At 39.8% G+C, this 19,244-nt stretch overlaps 1 protein-coding gene across 3 annotated transcripts in view; it reads right to left on the bottom strand.

Annotated features, from left to right (window-relative positions):
• RNF212B (ring finger protein 212B) overlaps positions 1 to 19,244 on the bottom strand; it is a 26,946-nt gene extending 7,702 nt beyond the window's left edge. The window contains exons 1-11 of one of the 3 annotated variants that reach the window (XM_047737829.1): positions 19,159 to 19,244; positions 17,190 to 17,290; positions 15,024 to 15,076; positions 14,560 to 14,634; positions 4,027 to 4,142; positions 3,344 to 3,404; positions 2,554 to 2,582; positions 1,548 to 1,594; positions 1,283 to 1,325; positions 1,066 to 1,126; positions 409 to 457 (exon numbers count right to left, since the gene is read on the bottom strand). In XM_047737829.1, the coding sequence (XP_047593785.1) occupies positions 409 to 457; positions 1,066 to 1,126; positions 1,283 to 1,325; positions 1,548 to 1,594; positions 2,554 to 2,582; positions 3,344 to 3,404; positions 4,027 to 4,142; positions 14,560 to 14,634; positions 15,024 to 15,076; positions 17,190 to 17,289 (634 nt within the window). In that variant the 5' untranslated portion in view covers position 17,290; positions 19,159 to 19,244. Of the gene's footprint in view, positions 1 to 408; positions 458 to 1,065; positions 1,127 to 1,282; positions 1,326 to 1,547; positions 1,595 to 2,453; positions 2,583 to 3,343; positions 3,405 to 4,026; positions 4,143 to 14,559; positions 14,635 to 15,023; positions 15,077 to 17,189; positions 17,291 to 19,158 lie in introns of all 3 variants that reach the window. The other 2 variants (XM_047737828.1, XM_047737830.1) reach the window with 2 other exon arrangements.

Raw genomic sequence — 19,244 nt, 5'->3', positions numbered from 1 at the left:
GAAAGAGAGATCACAAGTAGGCAGAGCCAGGCAGAGGGGGTGGGGGAAGCAGGCTCCCTGCCAAGCAGAGAGCCCAATGCGGGGTTCAATCCCAGGACCCTGAGATCACGACCAGAGCAGAAGACAGAGGCTTAACCCACTGAGTCACCCAGATGCCCCAACTAGAGGTTTTCAATGACTTTCTATTGCTCAAAAAAAAGTTTCTCCTTATTAGTTTGAGAACAGGAATATCATTATTTGAAAACTAGTAATATATATCTAGATACCTTGAATCAGTGTCTGGAAAAAAACAAATGGCATTATCTTATGCACGGAAAATGCATAATGGCATAATTATAGAGAAAACCAGAAATCTGCTGGTATCTGCACAAAATATGTTGGTTTCTGACCCTTTTTTCCCCTTCTCACCAGTATAAGAGTCCCTGGGAGTGCTTCTTCCCTGCAGGCCTCTGGCTCCCTGATGGACAAAAAATAAACATCAATTAATAAATATATCCTAATTCTCTGGCTTCTGTATTCTTTGCTATTTCTCTATATCTACACATTGAAGCATATGTTGTTCTGCCAGAATAGGTATGCTAGTCCAAGAAGGATACACTATTACTTTCAAAATGAATTATTACTGTTAATTCAGCCATTGAACATTTACACTACTTTCATCCCATTCATTCTCTGTGTTAGCTTCCTTTTTTAAAAAGACATTTATTTTAGAGTGAGTGAGTAAGTTGGGGGAGGGGCAGAGGGAAGGAATCTTTTAAGCAGACTGCCTACTGAGTGTGGAGTCCCACATGGGGCTCCATCCCAGGACCCATGAGATCATGAGCTCAAGATTTCATGACCCAAGCCAAAACCAGCCCCAACCAACTGAGCCACTCTGGCACCCTTTTCTGTGTTAGCTTCTAACATTTTTTTCTTTTTAGCACTGCCAAACAAAAACAGAGCCCAGGCATAGCATTGGATAATTTATACCAAAACCAATATAAGCTTAATACTCTTGCCTGACATCTTTGCTTTCATTTAGCATTGGAAATCTCAATCTGGGAAGAGAAGGTAAATATTACTTACTTGTCCCAAGCTACTAAAGCCAGACATTCTGTAAGGGATAGATTCCACAGAGGGGGACCGACTGTATAAGGTGAGACAAAAAGAAAACAAACTGGGTTGAAACTTGACATAGACCTAAAGTCTCCTCAGTCCCTACCTCTGCCATATCTAGGTATTTCTTTTTATCTTCCAACTTTTGCCAGCAGTTTTCATGTGGCTGGGTAGGCTTCCTACTCACCTGACCATCTGGCTGCTATGCTGAGAAATGAGTCGTGGAGTGACTGGAAGAAAACCAAGTGAGGAATGAAGAGCTGCCATCCATGTCATGCCCTGCCTTGCTTAACCAACCCAGCACAAATGGGTATCTGGTTGTATGTTCTTCTCATATCATACACAAGATTAGGAAAATTGCATTATAGTCTCTGAGAGAAAACTATCTTCTATATGGGAAAAGGAGATTTATTCATCTCACACAGATATTTGAGCAAACAAATGTTCTCTACCTGACTGTGATGGAGAAGTAATGCCCACTGGTCGAGGTGTGGCCAACCTGCAAAAGAAAAAAAGAGGAAGCTCTAAGCAGAAGTACCGCCTGAGAGGATCAATCAGATCACTGTTTTAAACAACAGCTTACTCTCTGAGTGTGAACTGCTTACTATCATGTATTACAGGTATCACCCCAAAATATGGAGGCAAAGTTTCCATATGAGATTCCTTGGCTCTCTAACTCCCTAAGTGAAACCTCCTCTACTGCCCACAATAGGAGAAATTTTGAAGTCTTCCTTTTTTCCTTCCCTTGGTGCCTTACCAAGTACTCTCAGTTTTATATGTATCTATCCATCTGTTTATCCACTCATAAATCCATCATTCCCTCACTCCCATTCTCTCATCCATCTCTCCAACAAGCACTTACTTAGTGTTTATACATCCTAGATCCTGAGATTACAAAGACAACTAGAATACAGTCCCTATCTTTGAAAGGTTCACAGACTAGTGGGAGAGACAAAAACAAATAAAAGCAATGCTAAGTATTATGGTGGGTATATCAGAAGTACAGAAGCATGAAAGAACACTGGACTGTAACTTCTGTGAGTGCAGGAGCCATGTCTCTCAACCCATCAATACAGGGCTGAGGTAAAAAACATTTAATAGTTGGTAGGGTACAGACTAATGGGTGATGTACACCCAGCATCTGGCATGGTACCTGATAAACAATAGGGACTTAATATTTGTCGAATTAATGAATAACAGAATATCAAACCCCTCCTAATGAAGTCTTGACAGAGGAAATGACGTGTGAGTTGAATTTTGAAGGATGAGTAGGATTTCATGAGGGAACATTACATTCAAGATTTCACTTCAGCACTTCTCAGTGAGTTAATTGGGGAAGTGAAGATAAATTTACCCACCATCTCCTCCACCTTAGGTCCCACACAGGTGTTGCAGCCAAGAGTCAAGAAAGAACAGCAATTCTCAACCAGGGCTAGTATGGGGCCTGATAAAACTGACCTGCTTCCTTGGTACCAATTTGGAGATTCCTGTAGGTGAAAAAAAATGGGAGTGAAGGAAGCTGCAGCTAGGATTAGGGTTCTAATCAATGAATGTTACTTGCTAGATAACTAAGCTGCAATGTCCTCTAGCTGTGGTTACTAAGACTTACAGTAGGAGAAAAAAAAATAGCAGCCACGTTTCCCTAGGAAATTATTAGCTTTGACAGAATAAAATTTTAGTTCCTTTTCATAAAAACACACTGGGAATCCCAAAGACTGATTTGTGTGGGAAAAGATGGAGAGTCTATGGAGGATAGAAAGGAAAATGACAGGATAAAATATGCTAGAATAGTTACAGCAGTAAGATCAAGAGGAAAATCATACAAATACAAAGAACATTCTTAGGAAGAAAGAAACGTCTGGGAAATAGAGTTGGATTGGAGGAAGAGGAAGAGTCCTGAGGTGCTTTGGGATTCTAGAAGAGAAATTTTTAAGTTACAACAGATGTCTCTTCAATAAGAGAGTTTCCCAAATGGTATGTCATGACTTAATGATGTTTGAGAATGGGTTACCAGTGTGCTACATATTGATCCTTCCAGGCCTCCTAGGTCTTCTGTGGCCTCGACCATTTGCTACCGTGCATTTGTTGTATAAATATGATCAGTTATTTATGCCATGATGTGGAAAAAGTTAGGCAACATTGTTCTATACAGCATCTAGTTGGCTAGATGGGAAAAGTAGGAGAGAAAATAATAGTAAGGAATTCATTAGTAAGGAAATAAGAGTAAGGAATTAAGGAATCCATTCACCTTTAGAATGGCAAGACATTTCTTCAGCTCTCCATTTTCCTTCTTTAAGACTGACAGCTCTCTGGGCAAAAGATAGAAATAATCATCTCCAGTAGGTCAGTGGGATACAAACCCTGATGTTTATTATTATTGACATCTGGTTAATGCTTACAGAGAGATGCTTGCCACTATACAAGGTGTTTCTGTCAGAGATCTAGGGATTCAGGAGGCAGAGGCAGAGTCTGATGGCCGGGAGAATCAGGAGGACAAAATCAGCAGTCACTGGGTATGATTTCAGAGGAGTTTCCATACAGTTCCACACATACCCACGGTCTCCTGCTGTCTGAAAACGTCCTTCAAGGATTCCATCTTTTGGCCTAAGATTTCCAAAATATGCCTTCCTGAGGCAACATTTTAAATGCTATCTCTCATCTTTATCACTGAAAAGCTATGCTTTATTTCTCCAAAGAAGCAGTTTTTGTCAGGGAAGTACAAGAGGAAAGCTATAAAGTGAGGAGGGCCCCTACAGGGAAGAAAGAGAAAAATAAAATGGGGATTAAGGGGACCAAAAATTCTGTACCTGATTTACCCAAGACAAACATAAATACATGTGGCAATGTTCAGGCTTTGCAACCGTAAGGAAATAAGCACCACAGCTCCTCTGAAAGAAAAAAAGCTCTCTGGTGATTTAATTTGTCACTTACTTTTCCTGCCTGGTCACCATGTGCTGTGCCTCCTGCATGGCTGCTTCTAACTTTGTAATTCTATGCTTATAGAAGGCGATGAGGAGATCTGTTTGTTTCTTCTGGAAACTCCACACCTAACAGGGAAAAACAGATCTTTTTTTTTTTTATATATATTTTATTTATTGGGGTGCCTGGGTGGCTCAGTGGGTTAAAGCCTCTGCCTTCAGCTCAGGTCATGATTCCAGGGGTCCTGGGATCGAGCCCCACATCGGGCTCTCTGCTCAGCGGGGAGCCTGCTTCCTCCTTTCTCTCTCTCTGCCTCCCTCTCTGCCTACTTGTGATCTCTGTCTGTCAAATAAATAAATAAAATCTTAAAAAAAAAAGATTTTATTTATTTGACAGAGAGAGAGATCACAAGTAGGCAGAGAGGGAGGCAGAGAGAGAGGGAGAAGCAGGCTCCCTGCCGAGCAAAGAGCCCGGTGCAGGACCCTGAGACCATGACCTGAGCCGAAGGCAGAGGCTTTAACCCACTGAGCCGCCCAGGTACCCCCAAAAATAGATCTTTGACATACACTTCCATAATTCCTTTCCTCTTACTTCTGGTAACAAAAGGAAATCCATCAATCAATTCATCCTTTAATACTGATCACTTTTTTTCTGGAGGATCTGGCCTAATTCATGACTCCCCAAAAGTAGAGGATTTGGCATTAGGGAAAGCCAAAGTTTCTCATTTCCAGGACAAGGACTTTTTAATATCTTTTTTTTTTAAATTTTTTAAAGATTTTATTTATTTATTTGACAGACAGAGATCACAAGTAGGCAGAGAGGCAGGCAGAGAGATAGGGGAAGGGAAGCAGACTCCCTGCCAAGCAGAGAGCCCGATGGAGGGATCGATCCCAGAACTGTGGGATCATGACCTGGGCCGAAGGCAGAGGCTTTAACCCACTGAGCCACCCAGGCGCCCCTTTAATATCCTTTTTTAAAAAGGATTTTATTTATTTATTTGACTAAGAGAGGGACAGCGAGAGAGGGAACACAAGTGGGGGAGTGGGAGAGGGAGAAGTAGGCTTCCCGCTGAGCAGGAAGCCAGATTCGGTGCTCAGTCCCAGGACCCTGGGATGATGACCTCAGCTGAAGGCAGACACTTAACAACTGAGCCCCCTGGGAGCCCCAACTTCTTAATATCTTATTGAGAATATTCTGGCATGGTAGAATGGCCCTTTAAAAACATAATCTTTCATCTTGAGCAAGAAGAGTGATATCAAAAAACTTTTTCAAGCTTAGAACTTGTTCTAACCTAACTTGTCTACTATCCGTCTGGACTCAACTTCCACATTCCTAGCTATTAGAGCACTAGTAACCAATTTACTTTCCCTGAGATACTCATACAGGGGCACTTACAGACTGTTTATGCTGCTACAGTAAAGGGCAAAAAAGCACAGAAGGAGATTACCTATTCCTGAATTTTATTTCTGGGCATGGGCAAATAATTTTATCTTTTGCTTTGTTTTACCATTTGATATACTGATGTGCCTTTCAGGGGATTACTGAATCAGAGCAAAAGTTAATATTTATAAAGTGTTTTAGCTTTGTCAGGTTCTACTTTTGAATACACAGCAGTATTTATGTCTCATCTGCTTTCTCCCTACTGAGACTATAAACCTTTTGTCTAAGGTCCTTCCTTAGATCTTGGTACTTTTGTCAAAAACTTTCTGTTCACACCTAATTTGCAAGTTGCTTTTGCCACCTTACTACAGAATTGTTCTTGAAAGTTTATATAGCCTCGAGGCGCCTGGGTGGCTAAGTCATTAAGCCTCTGCCTTCAACTCAGGTCAGGATCCCTGGGTCTGGAATTGAGCCCTGCAAGAGGCTCCCTGCTCAGCAGGGAGTCTGCTTCTCCCCCTCCCACTCCCCTTGCTTGGGTTCCCTCTCTCATTGTGTCTCTGTCAGATAAATAAATAAAATCTTAAAAAAAAAAAAAAAAGACCTTGCTTTAAAAAAAAAGAAAGTTTACATAGCCTCTAGCCTTTTGTCTCTCCAATCAAAAGCAAACTCAACTAATTCTGTTTACATAAGATTTCATTATAGTCTTCTTTAGTATTTTAAAAAAGTGGTTGTTTTCATAAAAAATAAAACATGATCATTTAAAAAAAAATCTAAACAGTGCAGCTGCAGAAAACCCCACTCAGAATCCCAGGAGTTACTTAAAGTGGCAAGGGGTTGGGGAGCAGTACATGTTACAGATAGATGTGATGTTTAGCCAAGGGACAGTATCCCAAACATCAGTGAAATATGCCTGATCCTAACTTAATTTACTTCAAAGGTATTGGTAAACTCATTATCTACTTTGACTCTCAAAACTTACTGGTTTGTCTTTTTTTTTTTTTTTGTCTTATCTTTTATGAAACTGACTCCCTCATTTCACAGTATCTAAATGTTTTAGTATTTTCAATTATATCTCAAGGTAATCATATAGTTGAGAAAAGGAAGTCTCTATAGAAGTATTCCACCTAAAAAAAAGAGATAGGGGGCGCCTGGGTGGCTCAGTCATTAAGCGTCTGCCTTTGGGTTAGGTCATGGTCCCAGGGTCATGGGATCAAGCCCCACATCGGGCGCTCTGCTTGGTGGGCTCTCTGCTTCTCCCTCTCCCACTCCCCTTGTTTGTGTTCCCTCTCCTGCTGTCTCTGTCAAATTAATAAATAAAATCTTTTAACAAAATGAGATAGGAATGATAGAATTAAATATGAGCATTTTGCAGCTCCTAATGAATCAACGGATCTGTGTAAAGTTCATCATTTCCTACCCTCACACAAAATAAGAGATGGAAGACTGTTATGTACCTCTTGGCGGAGCACAACACTGCTATAAAGTAGGCTTGCCTCCCACCCACCCCCAACCAAATAATCTGATTAAGGAAATATAGAGCACAGACAAGCATTATTAAATGACTTCACAAGGGTACAATGAACAAAACCCACTCAGGGAACAACTCTATAGGACAAAAGACCATTTTCTTCAATAACAGTAAAAAAAGAGGGACAAAAAAAAGTGGCTTAGTTGGTTAAGCATTTGACTCCTGATTTCAACTCAGGTCATGATCTCAAGGTCCTCAGATGGAGCCCTAAGTCTGGCTTCATGCTTAGCGGGGAGTCTGCTGTCTACTTGAGATTCTCCCTCTCCCTCTGCCCCTCCCCCAGTGCACATACACTCCTTTTCTCTCTATAAATTACAAAAATAAATATTTTTTTTAAATAATAAAAAAAGAAATGAGTGGAAACCTATAGTTCAATAGAAACTAAAGAGACACTAACAACCAACTGAACTATATGGGCCTTACAAAACCCAATTCAAACAAAATTTTAAAATAATTATGAAACAGCTACAGAATTGTGAATACTGACTGATTACTGGATAAGATTAGGGGATTGTTATTTTAGTACGACATGGTTATATTTAAGAAAAGAGTCCCCATCTTTTAGAGACACATTCTGAAATACTACCACATTAAAATCATAACATAGGGGCGCCTGGGTGGCTCAGTGGGTTAAAGCCTCTGCCTTCAGCTCAGGTCAGGATCCCAGGATTCTGGGATCGAGCCCCACATCTGGTTCTCTGCTCAGTGAGGAGCCTGCTTTCCGCCCCCCCCCACCTCCCTCTCTGTCTACTTGTGATCTCTGTCAAATAAATAAATACTTTTTTTTTAAAATTTTATTTATTTATTTGACAGACAGAGATCACAAGTAGGCAGAGAGGCAGGCAGAGAGAGAGAAAGGAGGAAGCAGGCTCCCCGCTGAGCAGAGAGCCCGATGTGGGGCTCGATCCCAGGACCCTGGGATCATGACCCGAGCTGAAGGCAGAGGCTTTAACCCACTGAGCCACCCAGGCGCCCCAAATAAATAAAATCTTAAAAAAAAAAATCATGACGTATATCTGGTTATGGCTTCAAAGTGGTCTGGATGGGGTGTGTGGAAGTACAGATAAAGGAGATTTGCCATGAGCTGATAATTGGTGAAGTGGGGTGGCAGATACATTAAACTAGAAATACTAAGATGGATAGTATGGGTTCTTGTCCTTTAGTAGTTCATCACCATAGTACAAGGCATTCAGACATGTGAACCAATAAATAAAACACAAAGTGATATGCAAAACAGAAGAAATATGTGTAAAGTATAGAATGAATAAGAGTTAACTATCTGGGGGTTCCCTGGGTGGCAAAGTTGGTTAAGCATCCAGCCCTTGATTTCAGCTCAGGTCATGATCTCAGGATGCTGGGATTTTCTGCATCAGGCTCCACACTCAACAGGGTGTCTGCTTGAGAATTCTCTCCCTCTGTCCCTCACCCCACTCACCACCCCCAAATAAATAAATAAATAAATCTTTAAATTAAAAAAAAAAAGGGTTAACTAATTGGTCTTCAGAGTGTGGAAATCAGGCATTCTGGGCACACATAAAAGAACTGCAAAGAACTAAATCTACCTTATAGATTGGGTAATAAATAGCCTACATAAGAAATTATGTTGGTATAAAAGATGTGAGGTGGTCGCTGTGGATGTGATTGGAGAGGTTAGGAGAAACCAGACCATTAAGAGAACTAGGTGTCACTCTGAAAAATCTGAAACACAAGTGATGAAAAGCCATGAAAGGGTCTTGAAAAGGCAGTTGCATGTTCAGACTTATAATTGAAATAGATTATTGTGGGACTCAGAGAGAAAAGATTTGAGCAAAAAAGATCCCTAAAAATGCTTCCTTATCAAAAACAATTAAAGGACTGTTATAAGATATCAGAGGTACCCACTCTGAATAGCAGCCCACCAAGTGTGAAGTGAAGTTTTGAGTTGCATAATTTGTGATCAAAGCAATACTACCTCTCACACTGCAACCTCCTGCTCAGTAAAGTGATTAAAAAAAACTAAAGTAGGGGTGCCTGGGTGGCTCAGTGGGTTAAGCCTCTGTCTTAGACTCAGGTCATGATCTCAGGGTCCTGGGATCGAGCCCTGCATTGGGCTCTCTGCTCAGCAGGGAGCTTGCTTCCCCCTCTCTTTCTGCCTGCCTCTCTGCCTACTCGTGATCTCTCTCTCTCTCTGCCAACTAGATAAACAAAATCTTTAAAAAAAAAAAAAGAAAAAATACTCAAGTGTACTGATTCAGAAGTCCTAAATATTGACAAATTACCTTCTATTTTTCAGCAGGCAGTAGTACTTTTCAAAGGCATCAGTGATTATCTCAATTGTTCAATTTTTAAATTCAAGTAAGGGATGAATAAATGGTCTGGTCTACTGATGAGATCAGGCCTTGACCTGATTTTACTCAACTGGCATATATGGTAGTTACTTACATATATGTTAGCAGAACATATGACCTCAAAGTCAGCAAACTACTGACGGGGCCAGCTGCCTGTTTTTGTAAATCAAGTTTATTGGAACACCATGCCCATTTGTTTACGTACTATCTATTGCTGCTCTGTACTACAACAGAGTTGAGTAGTTGCAACAACGATTGTATGGCCTTCAAAGCCTGAAATATTTACTGGTCTTTTAAGAAAAAGTTTATCGGGGTGACGGTTGAGCATTCGACTCTTGGTTTTGGCTCAGGTCAAGATCTCATGGGTTGTGAGACTAAGCCCCAAGGGCTCTGTACTCAGTGGGGAGTCTGAGGATTCTCTCCCTCTGCCCCTCCCCCCACTAGTGCAGGCTCACATGCGCTCTCTAAAATAAATAAATTAATCTTTTTAAAAAAGGAGAAAGTTTATCAATCCCAACACTCAATTTATGAAAGTCTTTATATATCCATTTCTGTCTTTTTCTCTGAATTTTTCTTTGTGAATTTATATCTTTCCTTCTTTTTCTATCAATCTCTCCTATTTCCTACACTATTTGATGTCCTACTTTGTCTATTCTTCCTATTTATGTTTATTTAATGGACATTTGGGTTATTAAAACAGATGGGCCCAAAGAATGGGACAAAATGTGTGCAAATCAGGGTGCCTGGGTGACTCAGTTGGTTAAGTGGCTATGTTTGGCTCAGGTCATGAACTCAGGGTCCTGGGATGGAGACCCTTATTGGGCTTCCTGATCAGTGGGGGAATCTGCTTCTCTCCTGCCCCTCCTCCAACTCGTACGCGCACGTGCACGGTCTCTCTCTCTCAAATAAATAAATAAAAACTTAAAAAAATAAAAGAAAATGTATGCAAATCATATATCTGGCAAGAGACTTGTACCTAGAATACATAAAGAACTCTTATAATTAATAATATAAAGATAATCCAATTTAAAAATGGGCAAAGGATCTGACAGACATTACTTTGAAGAAGATATATAAATGGCCGGTAAGAATATGAAAAGATGCTCAACATCATTTGTCATCAGAGAAATTAAAATCAAAACCACAATGAGACACTACTTTGCACCATTAGGATGGTTACAATAAAAAAGATAAAAACAAGAGTTGGTGAGGAAATGGAGAAATCAAAACCCTCATACAGTGCAGGTAAAAGTGTAAAATATTGCAGGCATTTGAGAAAAGAATCTGGCCTTTTCTCAAAAATTTAAACATAGAGATACCACTCAACCCAGTAGTTTAATTCCTACATATGTATCCAAAAGAAATGAAAATATATGCCCACACAAAAACATGTACACAAATGTTAACAGCAGAACTGTTCAGAATAGCCAAAAAGCAGAAATAACCCAAATATCTCTCAATTGGTGAATGAATATGTGAAAAGTATATCCACCTATACAAGGCAATATTATTTGGTCATAAAAAGGAGTGAAGTACCAATGATGTCTTAATACATGCTACAACATGGATGAACCTTAGAAATATGCTTGTGGGGCGCCTGGGTGGCTCAGTGGGTTAAAGCCTCTGCCTTCGGCTCAGGTCATGATCACAGGATCCTGGGATTGAGCCCGCCCATCGGGCTCTCTGTTCAGCGGGGAGCCTGCTTCCCTTTCTCTCTCTGCCTGCCTCTCTGCCTACTTGTGATCTCTGTCTGTCAAATAAATAAAGTCTTTTAAAAAAACTATCTATATCATAATGAGTTCCATATTTATATCTTATCCTTGACCTATGTCCTGAGCTTCTATCCACCTTTGTGATTTCTCCTCCTGGAGTTCTAACAATCACCTATGCCCTAATATGTCCAAAATGGTATTTTTTCTTCAAATGGTCTTCTCAGCCTTGGTGAAGAGTATAATCATCCCATATATTTGTCTTGTTTTGCTCAAGACAAAAACCCAGATGTCTTCTTTGATTCCTCTCTTTTTCTCATTTCCCACATCCAAATCTACAATGGTTCTATCAGTTCTTCCTAGAAAACATCTAAGATTTGATTACCCCTCCCCATTTCTATTGCTACCATTTTAGCTCAACAAGTCTTACTTAGATCTCTCCCACAGCCTCTTACGTGGTCTCCCTGCTTCTATTCTTAACTTCTCTATGGTCTAGTCTCCACTCAGCAGCCAGATTCTCTTTTAAAAGTATATATCAGATGGGCGCCTCGGTGGCTCAGTGGTTGGGCCTCTGCCTTTGGCTCGGGTCATGATCCCGGAGTCCTGGGATCAAGCCCCATATTGGGCTCCCTGCTCGCCGGGAGGCCTACTTCTCCCTCTCCCACTCCTCCTGCTTGTATTCCCTCTCTCGCTGTGTCTCTCTCTGTCAAATAAATAAATAAAATCTTTTTAAAAAGGTATATATCAGATAATGCCATTTCTGTGCTTAAAACCCTTCAATGGTGTCCACTGCCACTTAGAAGAAAATCTAAATTCCTTACCATGGCCTACAAGTCCCTATATATTGGCTCAAGCCTCTCTGACCTTACTTTGAATCATTTCTACCTCCCTCCCAGGCTTAATGTGCACTCATTCATTTAACAAACATTTCTTATTCACTTCATTTGTTTTAGGTACCTCATTTGTCATTGGGCAATACAAAGTTTTTATCTGTCTTTCAAAACTTTTGGTTAAGTGAGAGAGACATAAGAACAAATAAATTAAAACACCTTTGCAGAGGTAAGAGTAAGGTGTTATAGGATTACAAAGGACAGGGCAAAAATCTGCCTACAGGAATCAGGGAAAGCTTTACCAAAGAAGGAACAATTACTGGCATGCACTTGAAGGATGGCTAGTAATGGATAATGGCTAGTAATGGATAATCTATGACCTAGGATTATTAGAAAGCTCACAGGTTTATAGGAGGCTCTCCAATCCCCAAATATATTTAGTTTTATCTAGAGATGAGTAAAGATTTCAAAACAGGAAGTTTTAACTATTGGCCATAGAGTAGTATAGCAGAAAAATACCCTTGGCAGGTTGTTTCAAGAGATCTGGGATGATTAAAACACAAGTGGATATATAGATCAATATACCATTCATTCATTTAACAATTTTTTAGTGTCTACTACATATTAAGAGCTATCCAAAGGGCTGGGTATACAACAACAACAACAAAAACCTACCAAATCTCTGAATTTATGGAGCCTACATTCCAGTGTTGCATTCAGACAATAAATAAGTATGCAACGTTACAGATAAGAGCTATGATGAAAAATAAAACACGGTAAGCAGCAGACAGTGCTGGGGCTACCATTTGATATATGAGAGTCAGTAAAGGTCTGACTGAGAAAGAAAAATTTGAGCCAAGGCCTGAATGAGGCAATCTAGATATTATTTGGATCAGTTTTTCAACTTCACAGAGTAGGAAAACACATTTTCAGACATTGCTGACTTCACCAAACTGGTCCTTCACTAAAGTGATGATTAACTGACCCTTTCCATTTATTTTATCTTGATTACTTGACCATGTGTAATTGGCACCTTGATTAGGTAGGTTAGAATTCAGACTACATATAATTTCTCTACTGATCATTAGCTAGTCCTGAGTTTAGTTATTAACCAAAAGTCTGCTCTTTCTCATGTGACCTTGTTTACATTTCTCCTTCAGTCTCAGCTAGATTTTATCTCCCCATAATGTTAAATAGTATCTCAAATATGATGGCTTACCCAAGCAACTAAAAGCTGAATGCAGTGAAAGCTTTAATTACTCTTCTTCTATTTCCAGAGTTAGGATTGAGGGGTGAGACACCAGTGAAAGTTAAATCTACTATCTGCAGCCAGAGCATGACAAAGGATAATCTTCATGTTAAGGAAAGGATTACTCTCATATGAATGAGAAGTAAGAGTACAAAGGAAAAAAACAGTGATTAAATCTTTCAAGAAATACACCAAGATAGAAATCCCATTAGGCTATAAAATAATCTCAGTAGAGAACTGGAGAGTGGAAGGGGAAAACCAAAGTTTTTACAATTTGGGAACTCTCAAATGGTTATTCTGTCTTCTCTCCACTTCCTACCATATTCCTATTGCTCTTGACCAAGTCAATGGTATACGAATATAATGATGTATCAGGAAAGAAAAATATTTTCTGAAATTCAAGCAACCAATTATAAACACGAAAAAAATTAAATATATATGTATTACTAAAAAAGATCACTGAGGCGCCTGGGTGGCTCAGTGGGTTAAGCCGCTGCCTTCGGCTCAGGTCATGATCTCAGGGTCCTGGGATCGAGCCCCGCATCGGGCTCTCTGCTCAGCAGGGAGCCTGCTTCCTCCTCTCTCTCTGCCTGCCTCTCTGCCTACTTGTGATTTCTCTCTGTCAGATAAATAAATAAAATCTTAAAAAAAAAAAAAAGATCACTAAAAATGAGAATAGGAATTAAGAAATCTCATCTGAACATAGGTCTTTAAGCAAAAATTTGAGAGCTAGCCCATTAAATCCACGGACTACAGGGTCAGGCTTGTATATCCAAAGCAGTTTTTAGAAGATTCATTAGTCTGCATGGAAAGATGATAAAGCTCCTAGAACCTTTTTTATTCTTTTCCAAGGGGGGAAGGGGAGGGAGTAAGGGAGAGGGAGAGAGAGCATCTTAAACAGGCTCCACGTCCAGTGTGGAACCAGATGTGAAGCTTGATCTTACAATCCTGAGATCATGACCTGAGCCATTCATTATCAAAAAAAGGTCAGACACTTAATCTACTGAGCCACCCAGGTATCCCGAGAGCCTTCTTTATTCTAAGAAATTACTTAATAGAATGAGGAAGTATAAGGCAAGATATCAGCTACATAGTGGTTTTTACAGTCTATCACAGGTTTGGGGTCAGTAAAAAAGTTAACTGTTGAGATTTGAATCCTTAGGGAAGAAAGCAAATGAACAATCCTCTCCATTGTGTACAAATACAAAAATATTGTGTACAAATAAATCAAAGAGACTCTGATTTAAAAAAATAAGATGCAGGGGCGCCTGGGTGGCTCAGTGGGTTAAGCCGCTGCCTTCGGCTCAGGTCATGATCTCAGAGTCCTGGGATCAAGCCCCGCATCGGGCTCTCTGCTCAGCAGGGAGCCTGCTTCCTCCTCTCTCTCTGCCTGCCTCTCTGCCTGCTTGTGATCTCTCTCTGTCAAATAAATAAATAAAATCTTTAAAAAAAATTAAAAAAAAAAAGATGCAATTAGAATTTCCCTAGCGAATTTGATTTTCTTCACTTTTGTTTCTCATACCTGAGAGATATGACTAAAATACTGCAAAGCTGTCTCCACAGGGCTTTTGAAATATATCTTCTCCTGAGGTTTCAGCTATGAAGAGAGAGAAAGACAAACACTGAGCATATCCACAATGGAATGAAATAAGATACTGACAAATATGGCAAAGGATGTACCATCCTTTCTAAAGCATCGTATTATTTCACTATGCTAAGTACGAAGAAGCTTACCACTGTCCTAGGAGATGTCGATTTTATGTTCTAATCCTCCTTAACTCATACTTCTATATTAGCAGCCACAGATAATTCTTCTATCTGTTGTTTACCCCCTCCTTTTTTCACAATTGCTATCTGTGAGTTTTGTTTCTTTTTTTCTTTTTTTAAAATTTCACTGCTTAGTCACTCATTTACTGTACTTCTTGTGTACTTCCTACAGACCAGGAATGGGATAAGATGGTTTGTGGCAGGGAGAGAAAAACTTACATTATCAGAAAGAGCCAGATGCTTGCAAGCATTTCCACAAACAGCACATTTTTCTAGGGGGAAAGGGAAAAAAATGTTTGGTTCTTATGGGCAAGAGGTAGGATCTTCCTAAAATACATGGTAACAGTCAAGTAGGCTAGCAAGAAACAGTTTCTTACTGAATTTAGAATATTTTTGTGCTATAAAAGGACATCATCTTGAGCTCTCTGTTCTCAACATCAGTATTTCCAAACTTGTATGTTGATGACAAGTATGGCTTTCACACTGTAGCTCTACCCATCTCCTCTTTTTTAAAAAAGGTTTATTATCTATTTTTGAGAGAGAACGTGTGCACGAGTAGGGGGAGGAGCAGAGGAAGAGAGAGAGAGGGAGACAGAATTTCCAGCAGACTTCCCACTGACCTGGGAGCCCAACATGGGGCTCGATCCCAAGACCCTGAGATTATAACCTTAGCCAAAGTCAGACACTTGACTGAGCTACCCAGGCGTCCCTATCCATCTCCTCTTTAAGAATTTCCAGTTTTCGGGCGCCTGGGTGGCTCAGTGGGTTGGGCCGCTGCCTTCGGCTCAGGTCATGATCCCAGAGTCCTGGGATCGAGTCCCGCATCGGGCTCGCTGCTCAGCGGGAGGCCTGCTTCCCTTCCTCTCTCTCTGCCTGCCTCTCTGCCTACTTGTGATCTCTCTCTGTCAAATAAATAAATAAAATCTTTAAAAAAAAAAAAAAAAAAAAAAAAAAAGAATTTCCAGTTTTCTCCTGCAGATGAGGGGGCAGTTCTAACCACCCAGCAAGAGTACTAGAGCAGGGGCGCCTGGGTGGCTCAGTGGGTTAAGCCTCTTCCTTCGGCTCAGGTCATGATCTCAGGGTTCTGGGATCGAGCCCCATATCGGGCTCTCTGCTCAGTGGGGAGCCTGCTTCCTCCTCTCTCTCTGCCTGCCTCTCTGCCTACTTGTGATCTCTATCTGTCAAATAAATAAATAAAACCTTAAAAAAAAAAAGAGTACTAGAGCACACTTACGAGAGTACTAGGAAGAACACAATACCAATGGTTTCAACTGTATGTTGCTCTTTTTTTTCCCCATCTAGCCGACAGCAGGCACACTGTAGACACTACAAGAAACTTCCCAATTATTCCTGCCTTATTCTCACTTTGCTAATATTCCTAGAACTTGCTTTGGAGCTCTTCTGCTCTCATTCTCTAATTAACCCAATCTGAAACATGTAAAAATTAAAATTCCTAATCTTTCTCTTAAGTTAAAATTCTAGTAGTGGTGCTGGTCATTGATTAAGATAAATGCCACATCAAGAGAAAACATCACATGACATATGCTTCACCAAGACAAACCTCTCCAAGGTGAGCTGCTGTTACCATGGTAAACAGTTTTGTTACTTTAGCAGATAAGTTAAAAGGGTCACGAGATCCATATAAAGAAAAAACTTTCTCCAGAGGCTAGTAACCTCACTCTTCTTTCCTTGAGGACTAAAGGTTTTTCCCAGTCTTCCCTCCATATCATTGCCAGAGTGAGCTAGCAAATACAAAACACAAAACAAAGAAACTTCCCCAGCTCTCTATCACCTGCAGGATAAAGTTCAGGCTCTTCAATTTTGTACATAGGCCTTTCCAACATCTGGCCATTGCCCACCTCTCTAGCCTCATCTTTTAACCATTTCTTACTTTAGTCTCTATGCTCTACCAATCCCAATGATGTGTAGCCCCTTGCACTGTGGGTTTAATGTGGTATGCCTTTATACATATTGTTCTCTTAAACTAGAATGATCCTCCCTGCCTTATCCACTTGGCAACTCCAGTTTATTATTCAAAACTCTACTGAAGCAACAGTTCTTCTATGAAATCTTTCCCTGATCAAAGCACCCTATCCTAAGTCCCTCTTCTGAGCTATTTCTTGTATATACCTTGTGGCTTTCCCTGTCACAGGCCTCAAAACACTGATAAGTACCTTCTGGTGTTCAAGTATTAGATATTCCATTTGCTAAATCATTCTTTATTAGTGGGTGCCTCAAATTTCCATAATCAACGTTCCTACTGTATCCACACTAACTTTGGCCCAATATGTGATTTTTATCCCCAGTCACATAAAGAAATGGCTAATCATTATTTTTAGGTTAAAAACATTTTTGCCTGAATCTGAAAACAGTTAAGGCACTCACCCAGGGTCACACACTTTTTACAGAAAATATGGCCACAGCTGGTGACAAAGAAATTGTCCCCATCTTTTCGGAAACATTGGTTGCAGTGAAACCAATCCATTCTGGAACAGAAAAAGAGAAAGAGGAAAAATAACCGGGAGCATAATATAATTACAGATGTTCCAAAACAATGTTTACTTAGCTTCTGTTATCTTTTGGGGATGTAGGCACTATTATTGTGGGGATTCCAGTTGGTCGTAAGGAAGTACATATACCTTCGAAGTGGAAAAAATCAGAACGCAAACCATGTTAAACCATTTTTTAAAAAGGAAAAATACGTATATATTTAGAAAAGTAATGGAACACTGAGATTTTTTTTTTTTTTTTTTGGAATGGTAAGATGAGTATTTGTGTGTGTGTGTGTGTGTGTATGACCTTTACATTTTTGTTTTGTTTTGTTTTCCAAGTTTTCTGGATTAATTCATGTACTAATTTGTAATCAGAAAAAAACAATCTTAAAATAAAAAAAGAACCAACCATTTCTTTCCTAATAGTTCCCTGTGATAGAGTGAGATGGAGCAAGGAGGAAATAGTGGACAAATAATGGATCTCATATTTCTCACTTGGTACATATTTTATCTAAGGGAAAGATGATTTGTGAATGATAACGTTGCCTCAGCTTGTACACTTTCCCTTCTACTCTACAGACATTCAGAATCATAAATCTGGAAGGGGCTTCAAAAATCATTTAACATCTTGTCCAATCCCATCATTTTTCAAAGATATACCTCACCTTCACTGAAATTCAATGACTTGTCCAAAGTTCCATCTTTAGTTAATGTCAGCTCTAGGATTAGAACTGGAGTCTTCTTACTTCCTGTGTCAAGCTCTGGCTACCATATCAAATAAACCTTTGTGTTAGACATGGCAACCATACATCCTGTACTTTCTGCCAATACTAATTCCATCCATACACTTGGTGAAATATATAATTATGTAAATGTGACTTTGTAAGATTTTTAAATGAAGAAATTGACCTATCAAAAAGCATTTAAAAACATAAAAAAGATTTTTAAATGAAAAAATTGACATATTAAAAAAAACACGTTTTAACATATTTTAAAAAATAAATGAGCTGTAATTAGTTCATACCTATACTGAATTCACATGTTTCATTCCATGACTATGTTATTTAAGAATATAATATCTGTTAGTTTGATTTCCTTTAAAATTACAATAGGAAAATAACCCAAACAGAAGGGAACATTTTTTTTCTCCACCCGAGTGTTTTCTTTAAAAAGAGTCTTTAAGGGGCGCCTGGGTGGCTCAGTGGGTTAAAGCCTCTGCCTTTGGCTCAGGTCATGATCCCAGGGTTCTGGGATCGAGCCCCACATCAGGCTCTCTGCTCAGCAGGGAGCCTGCTTCCTCCTCTCTGCTTGCCTCTCTGACTACTTGTAATCTCTGTCAAATAAATAAATAAATAAATCTTTAAAAAAAATAAAAATAAAAAGAGTCTTTAAGTAGCTTATGGAGAGGTTCGCTAAAAGAATGATGGCTAGTTTGCACCACACTTTAACATTTTTGTCACAAAAGACAAGATTCATGATCAAGACTTGCTGAATAATCAGTGCAAAGGCATTACACAGTCATGAGTTTTAGATTTCGATTTATTGCTCACAATACACTAACTTCTACAGCAAGTGAGTCTGAAAAACTACTGAAAAAGTCCCACTATATATATATATATATATATATATATATATACACACACACACACCCTGCTTTGAATAAGGGCAGCAACAACAGTGTTACTCTAATAAGTTGTCCACAGGAACCCCTTATAAGAAGGGCAGTTAAGGGCTTCTGAGGGCAAGACTTGCGGGACTTCTGGAGGTAATGGCGATTTAGCAGTCTCATGACCAGTAGTTCTTTTCTAGCTACGTTCCCTGCCCGCTTGGCCGCCATGATCTCAGAAGCCCTGGGATCTCACCGAAATCATCCAGTTCTCCTCACGAACAGCTGGAAATGGCGGGAAAATACACACCAAGGCTGGCACCCAAGCAGAGGCAAGAGGCT

Source organism: Lutra lutra, chromosome 7 (genome assembly GCF_902655055.1).
Source record: "Lutra lutra chromosome 7, mLutLut1.2, whole genome shotgun sequence".
In the NCBI taxonomy this organism is placed as follows: Eukaryota; Metazoa; Chordata; class Mammalia; order Carnivora; family Mustelidae; genus Lutra; species Lutra lutra.
The sequence above is the reverse complement of the archived record's forward strand: the minus strand, read 5'-3'. Positions and strand labels throughout refer to the sequence as shown.